The 12,434-nt window shown below is 50.2% G+C and overlaps 1 protein-coding gene across 1 annotated transcript; it reads right to left on the bottom strand.

Moving 5' to 3' along the window:
- Positions 1-5,893: 5,893 nt before the first annotated feature.
- Positions 5,894-11,749, bottom strand: LOC137148654 (phospholipase A2 inhibitor gamma subunit B-like). The gene is made up of 5 exons (XM_067541575.1): positions 11,642-11,749; positions 8,955-9,071; positions 8,418-8,570; positions 7,838-7,978; positions 5,894-6,240 (listed from the first exon to the last, which is right to left on the bottom strand). Exons 1-5 carry the CDS (start codon positions 11,688-11,690, stop codon positions 6,026-6,028), a joined length of 675 nt encoding a protein of 224 aa, XP_067397676.1. The 5' UTR covers positions 11,691-11,749; the 3' UTR covers positions 5,894-6,025.
- Between the last annotated feature and the right edge of the window lie 685 nt (positions 11,750-12,434).

Genomic DNA, 12,434 nt, shown 5'->3' with positions numbered 1-12,434 from the left:
TCCTCTCCAGTGCATTAGTAACTAAGGATGCCAAATAGGATGGAGTCGGGCGAAGCACGTTGAAATCAGCAGGCCTGGATGAGTTGCATTGAAGAGTCCTGGAGGAATTGTCTGAGGAGGTTTCTGCCTCCCTGGCCCTGGGAGCTGCTCACCCAGCATGGAGCACTGGGGACATTCCAGAACAGCAGCCGAGAGCTCACGGGCAATATTCAAACTGGGCCAGCGGAATCACCAGGTAACTGGCGCCAGTTAGCCTGACATCAGCCCTGAGCCCAGTGCTGAAAAGCTGCTCTGGGATTCAGGGGTAAAGAATGACAGGGGGTGCAGAAGTGATGCCCGTCAACAAGGTTGGGTGGAAAAAAGTCTTGTCAAACGAACCTTTTCTTCATATTCTTTGCCACCTTGGACTATGAAGCACCCCCAGCTGCCCCTGCACTGTTAGCTTTATGGCCTGCAGGCTGTCCCTGGGGAATGTTTACTACCCAGCAGTGCGCTAGGAGTGTAGTCCAGCACCCACGGAATAAAATAACTATCCCCACCCCACAGCAGCCCTGCTGGACAAGGGGGAGCTGTGCTGGGTGCAGGGACCAGAGGAGAGGGGCTACGGGAAGAACAACAGGAGCTAGAATAATAAACCATCAACAACACCTTAAACCCTCCAGCCCAGCATGGACAAGGGGCCAGCCCAGCCCTGCCCCGCCCGCCCAGCCCTGCCCAGGCAGAATGGGAGCTGGGTGTCAGCGCTGGGGGCGATGCCAGGCTGGACTCACTGGCACCTTCCAACTCACAAGCCAAACCACCAAACAGGGGGTTTCTCACCAGGCCTTCGCCCTAGCGGGGCGGGTGGTGCTGAGGCTCCCTGCTCTGGGTCCTGGGAACAGGTCGGTGGCTCTCGGTAGCCGGACCGGGACCCGCTCCTCAGTCTCCCGTTGCTGGTCTGTGCTGGGCTCAGGGTCTCCCTGTGGGGCGCGGTGGGAAGGTCACTGGGCACCTCCCCAGCTGTGCTGCTTCTCCCTCCGCGCCGCTCCTCCAACAGCCAACAACCGAATGTAAACCAGCCCTTTGTCTCCACGTTCTGCCTTCTGATTGGCTGCGCCGGTAGCTTCCCGCGTGTTCTGTCTCCGCCCTGCTCTCCAGGCATTCTGGGAAGTGGCTCCGGAGCCCCTGCAGCGGCTCCCTGTGGGCTGGAAACCAGAGGAGACGTTGCCTGCTCAGCAGGGGCGCAGGAGGATCCTTGTCGCTCCAGTCCCCTGCTTCCCAGAGCCCACACGAAGGCACGACATTCCCACACTCTGGGAATGCAGCAATGACGGGCATGGGAACGTGGCAGGAGCTGACACTTGCCATGACTGGGAACAGTTTCTTCTGCGCTGCCGTGGAAGGGAGGGTGAGAGTCCAGTCAGCACCTGGCTCCTTACGGGGCAGCATTAAAAGGCAATGCTGCAAGTTGGCTCTTCTTGGCAACTCGTGCACAGACAGGGTAAGAACCTACTACTGCTGCCACCTGAGCAATGTGTTTGGCTGAGCTCAACTGTTAGAACCATGCGCTTGGGGATTGATTCTGAGACTTCAAGTCCCTACAGTGACTGACACGTTCATGACCCATCCTGGAATTAGAGCAGGATATTTTAAAGTTGGTTCTGACAGTAAAGACACGATTAAACCCGTCATCGCGTAGGGGAAACATTCCTTATTTACTGCATATTTATTGCTCCTGATCGAGCTGCCAAAAAGCTGTTTCTCTGTCCTGCTCCCAGCCACCTGACGGAGTTTCTCATCTTCTCCCTCTGGCTGTGGTTACTTGACAGCCGCAGCTCCCCTGGCAGCCAGCTTGGCTCTTTCGCTCACATCCTTCACTTCTTGGGATGACGTGAGTTTGCCTGTGGTTTGCTGCATATCTGAGTCCTCTCTGTAGGGCCTCAGTCACCAGCAGCTAGTTCCCCAGGGTAGCCTCCCATTGCCACAGTGGCCTGCCAGGCCTGCAGAATTTGGCCCAGTATCACGCCAGGCCTTATGGCTGTTGCACATCTACATGACGACTCCTGCAGTCCATCAACAAACTGTCCCGTCGTACTTTGTAGGGTGCGCTCACTGGCTGAGAATCTGGCAGAACCATAACCCTGGATTAGAGAAGGAAAATGTCCTCGACCGTCAGCAGTCACAGCCTGCAGGAGCAGGAAAGGCTAGGCTTCTTCTTAAATCTCTCCCCCAGTCAATCCTTTCATCATTCTTGTGGCTCTTCTCTGAGACCTCTCCAAGTTATCTGGAAAAGCCAAGAAAGAACCAAGCAAACAAGCTGAACCAGGTGTCCTGACTGATCTAACAATGTATTGCCATCCAAGGGTCGATATAAAGCAGACCATTCCAATCACCCAATGTTCGATTTGAAGGGCTGTTTTTCCTAGTTCTGAAGAAATCCTTTTCAGCACGTTTATCCTTACCTGATCACCTTGTCACTTTACATGAACAGAAAGCTGTCAGGTCTGAGTCTTTCCTCTGGAATCAATATGGAAAAAAATTAAAAGAAAATTCCCTAAAGCATCTCTTCCATCTTGCAGAACAGAATGGGGAAGGAAGGAAAAACTGGTTCCTCTGTCCTCCTGACACTGAGTAATAATTCTGTTTTTCCCTGGGATCCTGTTCCAGGGACAAGGGTTCATAATGGAAATGACATACTGAGGGGTGTCCATTCTTTTATTCCTTCATTAGTGATAATGATGCAGAAGCTAGAAACAATCCAGCTCTGTCTGATACATCTCAGGCTGAAATTTCCAGGCTGGCAACTAGAAAAAAATCATCTTTGTTTCTAAATTGAGTGAGTTTAATCTGGAATCGTTGAGAGATGAGAAATACAGAGCCCCACGACACCTTTTCTCATCAAACTATTTTTCCGAGTATTTTACCTTAACCGTCTGGGTTTCCTATTAAGAAATGTCTGTCCAATGGCAACTCCCTCTTTATCCTCCCCTGTTTCTGAACTCATCTTCAGTAAATCAGCCACTGTACCAAGTCACTGGGCAAATGAAGGAATACAGAACTACACTGTTTGTTGGACTGAAATATCCCGGCCACAAGTACCATGGGTTTGACTGTGGCTCACCCTGGGAGGCTGTATGTGGTAGCCTGTGTTCTCTAGCAGCAATCAGGTGGGGCTAACATATCTGCCCAGGTGTGCTGATTATACCCATCCCCATGGATTCTCTGGTCTGTAATTGGATGAGGAAATCTCTGACCCACACTCAACTTGCAGCGTTTGCAGCTGCTCTGAGCCTCTCTTTCAGGAATTGAGGAAGTTGAGAATAAGTAACAGAACTCCTCACTCCCTTCATTGCATGAGACGTTTGCTGCCTGGCAGGTCCAGCTCCGTGAACTGGTGACCGCAAGCTGGGAAGCAGAGGTGAAGGACAACTGTGTGGTCGGGTTTACTCACGGTCACATGTTGTTGCATGTGATTGTGGTGTCTTCCCAAGTGAATGCTGGGTTCCCTTCCCCTTGTATTAAAAGTAATACTTCCTTATACACAGACTCAGTGCTTGCAAGTGGGGATGTTTTGTGTCTTTGAGGCGCCATGGAGGGGTGCTAAGTTTTCCCAGTTACTAGATGGGAGCTCGAGATGGTTCTGTTTTGTATGGTTAAGAGGAACCTCTAGAGATTGAACCCAGCCCTTGTTGCTGCCAACTCCACCTGGCAGAAGGGTTACACATATAAACAGACTTAAAGCTTATCGCAGGAGGGACACCATGGTAAACATGCTCTCTTGTATAGAGGGGGAAACTGAGGCACATCACCTCACTGATTTGATGGCTGAATGCCAAACTGACTCGTCTCTGGACGGCATCAATATCCGCAGTGAGTTAACATCAGCTGAAATGGCAGAGGTGTTATCTGTGCTGCAAGAACACAGACACGTGTTTTCTAGGAAGCCATGGAAAACTCACTTGCTGATGCATAAGATTAGTACTGTAGGATCACAGCCATATCCCAGCAGAGCTGACTGTGCTGCTGTCAAGGTACAAGAGCAAACCTGTAGAGAAATCAGAAGCATGTTGGACCTAGGAGTGAGTAGAGTCTGACAGCTCTTGGGAATCACCAGTGGTTTTGGTCCCTAGGAAAGACAATACGGGAAGGTTTTGTGTTGATTATAGAAAACGCAATGTTGTCACGGTGCCAGACGCTTTTCTCATGCCCAGAACTGACGAAATCCTGGATATTTTAAGCAAAGCTGAATATCTTAGCTCTTTTCACTAGGTTAAGGGGTATTGACAAATCCCTTTAGATGGTGATACACAGTAAAAATCTGCTTTTGTTATTGATATGGGACTGTATGAATTTAAAGTGTTGCCATTTGGATTAATTAATGCAGGAGACACTTTTCAGTGGTTGGTCAACCAAGTGTTAAAGGGATTGCAGGACTCTGCTCGGGCCTGTGTCAGTGATCTAGTGGTGTTTGTCAGCACGTGGTCAGATCACAAGAAAACCTTGGGAATTGTGTTGTCAGAGCTCAAAGAGGCAGGTCTGACTATAAAAGCCTCTAAGTGTAAAACTGGAGCAGCCTGAGTTCCTTATTTGAAACTCTGGAATGGAGGGTGAAATGTCACCTGAGCCTTTAAAAGTTCAAATGATTGTTAATTGGCTTGTTCCCCAAACTAAAATACAGGTCCAATCTTTCAAAGGTCTGGTAAACTATTACCAAAGATTTGTGTGTAGGTTCAATGGGACTGTATGTGCAGTCACAGAACTATGGAAAAAAAGGAAGTCTAATAAAGTTGTACCATCAAATGCATGTCAAGAGGTTTTTCATAAGGTAAAAAAAAAATCTTGTCTGAAAAGCCTATTCTAGCTAAATGACATTTTGACCAAGTGTTTGAGCTGTGTACAGATGTGTCAGACATTGGCTTAGGGACTATACTAATGTGGTAAGGGGGAAACAAGAAAAAACACCCAATTGCTTACTTGAGCAAGAAATTGATAACCAGTGTACAGAGTTATTTTTTCATGTGATGCCATGGTGTGGGTGGTCCAGCAGTTAGCACCCTCTCTTTTTAACAGAAAGTTCTTGGTACGAACTGACCATTCTCCATTACTCTGGTTACACAAAACCAAAGGCTTCAATTCCAAGTGACTAGTACAGAGCATTATCCTCCAAGAACAAGATATGAACGTGTGCGTATAATGGGAACAGGAAACATATTGAAAGAATACCTGTCCAGGAAAGAGGGCTCAGACCTTCTGCCTCCAGGTCAGCCAATGGCTAATCCTCCTGAACCTTTGTAAGGGGGCAGGTGTGACCGAATGCCACCCTGTAGTCACACCCTATACACCAGTGTAATAATCTGTGTATAAAATAGGGCTTGGAAGATACCATTTGAAAACTAATAACTCGTTGGGCAATCATATCATGGAGAAATGTACGTAGCGACATTACATGTCAAGTTCTGAATTCCCCCTGTACGATGTTGGTAGCACATGTTCAAATCCATATAGTGCTGACAAGGCAGGAACAGTTAAGCTGGTCTATTTTAAACAAAGGAAAGTGTGTGTGACACGCTGGGCTAGTCTACACTTAAACCTGACAGCAGCACGGCTGTGTGAAATCAATCAGATCATCACAAACACACACACACACACATGTAATCCCAGCTGCACACTCACACAGGCACAAAATCCAAGATTCATGATTTACACACAAGCAATCACACAGACACACGCAATCCAAGACTTGTGATTTTACACACATACGGTCCAAGACTCACTACCACACACGCAGACACATGGTCCAACCCTCATGATTTCCCCAACTCACTAGATCCAACACACACAGAGCAGGGCTTATCCCACCCAGTTGGGGGCAGCAGGCACCCACACAGGATCCAAGACGTGACAATTTTCTCCCATCTGGTTTATTCGGTGAAGCCCATTAAAGGGGAAGTGAATCAGAGCTAGGCGTGGGAGCCCAGGGTAGGGGTGCGCCCGCCTGTCATCTGTGCTGTGCTTATCCAGGGCAGTATTCCTCTGCCACGGGAGTTCAGGAGAGGACGTGCGCCAGCAGGACGATAACAAGGCCTGGGAGGACGAGTCTGGCTGGTCCCGGAGCTGTGCTGGCTGCATGGAAAGCTGGTCTGCATTCGGCCGTGGTGAGATGCGCACTGATCCCCCCGATGGCCCCTTTGAACTGTTGTAGATTGGTGCAGGCAGATTCGGTGGCGCAGCCTTTCATGGTGGTCTTAACGGTTGTCCCACCTGTGGGGGGCAAAACAGGAGGGCTCAGTGTTGGGGGACCTACAGCCCCTTATATCTCTGGCCCCATACAACGTCCTCCCTCTCCCCCTCTGTGCCACTCCCTCCTGCCCATCTAGATCCCCCAACAGTCTCCCCTCTTCTGCTCTGATGCACTCTCACTCTGTGGACCCCTGGGTGAGCCATTTAGGGGCCCGATGGCTAACAGGCTTTGGAGAAGACCTGTGTCAATCCCACCATTCTGCTGGCACAATCACTGATGGTGGCAGTAGTGGGATCACAAAGATTTTAGTCAAGGGGTCTGTACAGTGCCTGGCATGTTGGGACTCCCAATTTTGGCCAGGGGTTGGGGGAGTGTGCATAGGAATTGCCAGCTGGATCAGAACTGTGGGTTCGGCTAATCCAGTATCCCAGCTCCATCAGTGGCCAGCACTAGATGCTGCATAGGAAGGTGTCAAAATTGCCCAGTATTTGCGATAATCTCCCCCATTCTAGATTGCATCCTGATTGTTAAGAGCTAGAGATCAGTTTAATCCTGAACCAGGAGGTTCAATATCCCTGACAACATTTTTACAATCATTCACTGAGCTCACTCCGGCTATTCTTTACAAGTGTCCCACACCTTTATGAATCTTGCTCAGCTCATGACCACAATGACTTCCTGCAGTAGGGAGTTTCACAGATTAACAATTAATTGACTGGAAAAGGTGTTTCCTTTAATCATAATGAACTTTTTAATGTCATGGAACCTTTCCTTGCTCCTGTCTTATGACAGAGGGTGTTCAGAAGTTCTCGATCCCCCTTCCCTACTGCTCCGTGACATTTTTCAGCTGAAACTTTTTTTCAGTGAAAAATGGAGAGTTGACGATGTAGAAACATTTTGCGAATCAAAGTCACCAAAGTGTTTTAGCTGAAAGAAATCCCATAAAAAACCAACTCTGGAAAAAACTTGAAACCTTTTGCTATTTTGGTTCCAAACAACTTTTCCTTCCAAAATTTCCTTTTTTAAAGAAAACTTTCACAACATTTACAGCCCACAAAGGCAAACCCAAATGTTTCCTTTGATCCCCAAATGAAACTTTTTCGGACTTTTCAGTTTGCTGAAAGTGTAAAAAAAAAAATTCATTTTCGATTTGACCCAAAACAATTATTTTTCCTCAATTTTTTGCCCTTGCTAGATAACTAAATCTATCTATCTGTCTGTCTGTCTGCCTGTCTATCTCCCTTATTTGTTCAACTCTATGCTTCTCTATCGCAATCATTATAATATATGTTTCTATCATGTCGCTTCTCTTATCCTCAAGGTAAAATAGCCCTAGTAGTTTCCCCTTCTCTCCATGGGAGGTTTTCCACCTCTCTCCTTGGGAGGGCTTTTCCAGAACTTCCTTGTCACCTGTCTCCAAACCCTCGTGAATTCTAAAATAAAACCCCAATGGGTGCATAGGGGAAACAGAGGTACAGCAAGGAGAAACCATGGGAATAGAACCCAGGTGTCCTGAGACTCAGCCCAATTCCTTCCCCACTGCAGGGGATTGCCTGTGTACATGGCTCCCTTCTGGATCGGGAAATCTTAATGGAGAAAGAGCTGAATGGCAATTACCACTTTTCACTGTTCCACTGATATGGATGCACTGGGTCTGGGCTCCCGTGCAGTCGATGATCTCTTCAGTGCAGTGATGGGAAAACACAGAGTAGCAGGCTGGGCATTGATGGCTGTTGAGGGTGGTGTTAGCCGGGGGCACTGGGAGGAAGCAGAGCAAATGCAGTGAGCTCGAGGGACAAGTCCCAAGGGGCGTCAGGGAAGGTAGAGCAGCTGGGGGCTGCCCGGCTCAGCCCTGGTGCCCCCTGCAGGGGGAGCTGTAGCTCCGGGGGCAGCAGGGAGGTTTGCAGCAGGATCCCGCTCCGCCCCAGGTGGGGTCAACTGGGTTCACACCTGGGGGGCACCTACTGCCCCGCCCATTAAATTGCCCCCACCCAGGGGCTGTGTGATTCCATGGGGCGTCCCCTGTAGGGCAGGAGGACTGTTCCCAGGGGCTCAGTGTTATTCCATGGGCTGGCTGGGCAGGGGAAACAAAAATTCTTTCCATAATACTTGTTCCATCTGCCCACCAAGAGGCCTGCGGGGGGTCAGGAGGAGGAGGAGGGACTTGAGGAAGAGCTGGGGAGACAGAGCTACAAACCAGTAATGGAGGCTGTTTGGCAGCTCCTTCCCACGCAGCAGGCGACGTTTGTTCTCACAGATATCCCGTTCCCAAAGGTCATGAACACAGGACCGAGGTTGCAAATGCTGGAGGACAAGCAGGCCTTGATAAAGGAAGGACTCTTCAGCTCCCCTGGGTGGCAGGAAGAGGAGATGAGGTTTCATTTGCCCATGTCACTGTCTCCCCCTCTGCATCACAACTCTTCCATGGTCAAGATGGGCAAACTGAGGCATGTCCTATAGGGGCGGGGGAAATGACTCACCCCAGGTCAGCATAGAGCCAGGAACGCTGGTACCCATGACTGCTGCCACCACCCCCTCGACCTAGCCCTCTAGATCGCTGTCCATCCCAGAGCTGGGAATAGAACCCAGGAGTCTTGGCTCCCAGCCCCCCTGCTCCAGCCCACTGGACCCCACCCACCGCCTGACCCTGGGAAGAGAATGAAGGCGCTCTGACTCCTAATCAGACTGTCTTCTGTTCAATGGCCCATGCTGGTTCAAGGAAACCGGCACCTACCTACTACAGTTTCTGTTTTAATGATCCCACAGGAATTCTCTCCACTACTGCAGACACGTACACTTCCTGTACAGCTGTCATGTACGCCGACACAAACCTCACACGAAACACAGGTTCCTAGGGAAGGAAAGGCAACATGATTCGTCTGCATTCATCCCTCCCTCCAAGCTCACCCTTCACACAGGCGCCAGTCGAGCGACGGCCCATTGGCCCTGTGCCGCTGGCTGGAGTAGGGGGACCATTTGTGAGATTATTTAACATCAGTATTTCAAAATCACAAGGATTCCTATGAGATCGGGCACGGCAGGACCGTTGGGATGTTATAGTTTGCTAAGGATGATGATATTGTGTATGTGCACGTGTCATATGGTGCATTGGAAGTTATGGAGCTGTTTGATGTGTCTGTATTTCAGCTTGTGCTGTGTTTCAGGGCGACACCCCAGACAGGAGGGCGGCAGCACTAACCCTGCTGAATGGCTGTTAGGGTGCGCAAGACTTTCTGACGCGAGCTCAGTGCAGCTTGAGAAGAGCAAGGCCCTGAAAGCATTGCTACGCTTTTGCAGCAAGTCTAGCGAGAGTTAGGCCTCTCAGGAGCAGAACCCAGATGCTGCCCTCTGCCCGACCTCGGGCCGAAGGAGGAAGTGCCATGGGGTCTGGAAAATCCCGAGACGACAACATACATCTGTTGATGCTTGATAAGCTGAATGATTCCTGTTTTGGCAATAATAAAGTAGAAGTAATGCCATAATTAAGTTCTTTTTGAAGTAAACAACTAACGTCACTTTATCCCAAAAAGTCCCTAGCTAACTACTAATAGACTAATAGCAACTAAGTGTTGAGGCCCAATCCCTACTGGGGTTGAAATATACGTCATGTATTACTGGGTAAGGCTTACTGCAAGGTGAGGAGGAAAAAAGAGTATATCAGACCCCCGGGAGCCTCCCCTAACTGAGACTCTCCGTGAATCCGTGGAAGCGCTAGTGGATGCCTCGGTCAGGATGGTTCCCTGGACATCACCCGCTTATCAGAACAAAGTATGGGTCTCCTCGTTCTTGTATTGGTAAGCGCCCCTCCACCCGCTTAGATAAATCTCTCTCTACTAGATCGATGGGCCCCCAGGAGTATATTGCTGAAGGTATCCTCTTGGCGGGTCTCTTCCTTGCTGTAGGGTTCACTTCACTGTTTACGAATTGCTGCTGCTGCTGCCATTGCTCAGCCAATGATAACAATAACAATAACAATGAGCGTGGGCACTTCCCCTTAGTGTAATATGTCCATGCATACCTGCAAGTTGTTACTCTATATCCTTGTGATTGATTGTATCTTCATTATACTCTTTGCCTTAAGACTTGTGCTGGACCTTCTGTTCCATTACGGCAGAGGGCTCCCGCTCCTGTTTTTCTTACGTTATCTCATTTAATAAATAAGCACTTTCTGAAATCATTTTGTCCGTTCGCTCCATTCCCGCCACCGAGATAAAATACCGAGCATTACAATGGCCCATCAAGGGAACTCACAGGTACACTGAGCACAGAGCGAGAACCCAGAGGCTACATCTTACGAGTCACCAAGACTTACTCATGTGACCCTGGACTCCATCTTATGTCTGTAAATGTCCACAAGCAGCCTGGCAAAAGGACATAAAAGGCAGCTGCACCACAGCCATATTGTTTCTAGCCTTCACCCTTCACCTACCTCTGGATCAACTCACCAACAATTGAAGCTGTGAAACAAAGGACTGAGACCCATCCAGCTAGTGGGTGTACACCAGAGGGACTGTACCAGCCTGCAAATTCCACTGTTCTACTGGAAACCTGATATATATGGACTCTCAAATCATTTGTATGTATCTGATTGATCCTTTAACATTTCTCTTATAGTTTGTTTCTTTCTTTTTATAATAAACCTTTAGGTTTAGTTACTAAAGGACTGGCTGGCAGCGTGGGATTTTGGGTAAGATTCAAACTTATATTGCTCTGGTGCTATGGCTGACCCTTTGGGGTCAGGAGAACATTTTTGGTAGAGAGCAGAGAGTTTTAAATAACTTCTGTCTGTACTGGACCTAGTGGCTGATCGGGAGCCAGAGACTGAAATGCAGTAAAGGAGGCTGTGTAGATTTTGTTTTAGCTTCTTGATAACCAGGGTGGGGAATCAGAAGCTCTGTTTGGGGCTGATTGGGAAGCCTGACTTCAGTATCACCCACCAGTTTGGGAGAATCTGCTCTCCTTTTGCAGCCTGCCCTGACCTTGGCATATTCAAGTGCTTACCCTAGGCACGGACTGGTCACAGACCCCAGCTGGGATCTGACCCCGTTGACTCCAGTGGAGCTACGGCCCATGGACCCAGCAGGGATCTGCCTCTGAATTTCTTGTTTTTGTGCCAGTGTCATCCCTCCCTCTATTGCAAAACCGAGCGAGGCAGCTGGGAAAGGGGAGAATGTTTCCCTCTCCTCCCAGACCTCGGTGGGAGCTGTGGGGCCCCATCTCCCCAGAAAACATCCATGGGGAGGATGCTTCCCAAATGGCAGCAATGCCCCCGCCCAGGAGTGAGATCTCAGCACGGGGGCATATTTCACCCCGGGAGGGAGAGCTCGTCCCCTCCAGAGCAACTCTTCCAGAGTGGGTATTTTTCTGACAGCACCCCACCACTGGGCAGGGGTTCAAAGACCCCGAGTCCCCTGTTCTCACCTGTCTCTAGCAGGGCCGAGAGGACGCAGAGGAGGAGAGGTGTCTTCATGGTGCCAGGGACAGAGCGGGACTGGAGTGAGCCAAGGGCTCTGACGCAGCAAATGTTCTGGCCAGAGGCTGATAATTTTTGGGAGGGGCTGGGGCGATGTTGCAATGAAGTTCAGTCCGTCCAGAATTAGGAAGTTTTCAGCGAAAAGCCCTGGAACATCAGCGCAGCCAGAAGTGCCAGGGCCGGATGTTGTGTTCAGCTGCTCTGCGCACACGCACCTGCTCCCTGACCGCAGGGTTTGACTCGAACCTTGGGCGCCTTCGGGGTGGCACCGGCTCTGTGGGCCGGCGCTTGTCGCGGGCGGGGGGACGGGTGCTGGGTTGGCTTCCGTTGCTTTCTCGCCGGATCGGCTGGGCGAAGGACGGCCCTCCGCTGGGGGCAGCGATGGCGGAGCGGGACAACGGGGGACCCTGGCATCGGGGGGAGGTTGGGGGAACGCCGAGCCTAGGGGTGCCAGCTGGCCAGGTTTTCCCAGGCTGGCCCCTTCTCTGTAGGAGCGGTCCCGGAAATCTGCAAGGGTGCTCAGTGCGTGCGGCCAGCCAGTTTCACAGACTCGGGTCATTCCAGATGTCCTGGGTTTTTATACCTCAGAGGTGGCAACCCTAGGCCCCTGGCACGGCGGAGGAGGGAACAGGGGGGCACAGAGCCCCTGGCAAGGTGGGGGAGAGAACGGGGGGAGGTCATGGAGCCTGGCATGGGGAGGAGGGGAGTGAGGACCGCATAGCATCCGGCACAGGAGGAATG

The sequence above is a fragment of the Emydura macquarii genome, unplaced genomic scaffold, assembly GCF_026122565.2.
Source record: "Emydura macquarii macquarii isolate MOO-44397 ecotype Brisbane River unplaced genomic scaffold, CSIRO-AGI_Emac_v2 contig_676, whole genome shotgun sequence".
Classification (NCBI taxonomy): domain Eukaryota; kingdom Metazoa; phylum Chordata; order Testudines; family Chelidae; genus Emydura; species Emydura macquarii.
This window is presented reverse-complemented; position numbering and strand designations above follow the sequence as displayed.

Excerpts from the sequence above, each read along its gene's own strand:
- LOC137148654 (XM_067541575.1), bottom strand. The coding sequence starts at position 11,690 with ATGAAGACACCTCTCCTCCTCTGCGTCCTCTCGGCCCTGCTAGAGACA. Across the intron at positions 8,571-8,954 it reads TAAAACAGAAACTGTAGTAG|GGGAGCTGAAGAGTCCTTCC; the intron begins GTAGGTGCCGGT and ends CCTGCCACCCAG. Across the intron at positions 6,241-7,837 it reads CAGTGGAACAGTGAAAAGTG|GTGGGACAACCGTTAAGACC; the intron begins GTAATTGCCATT and ends TGCCCCCCACAG.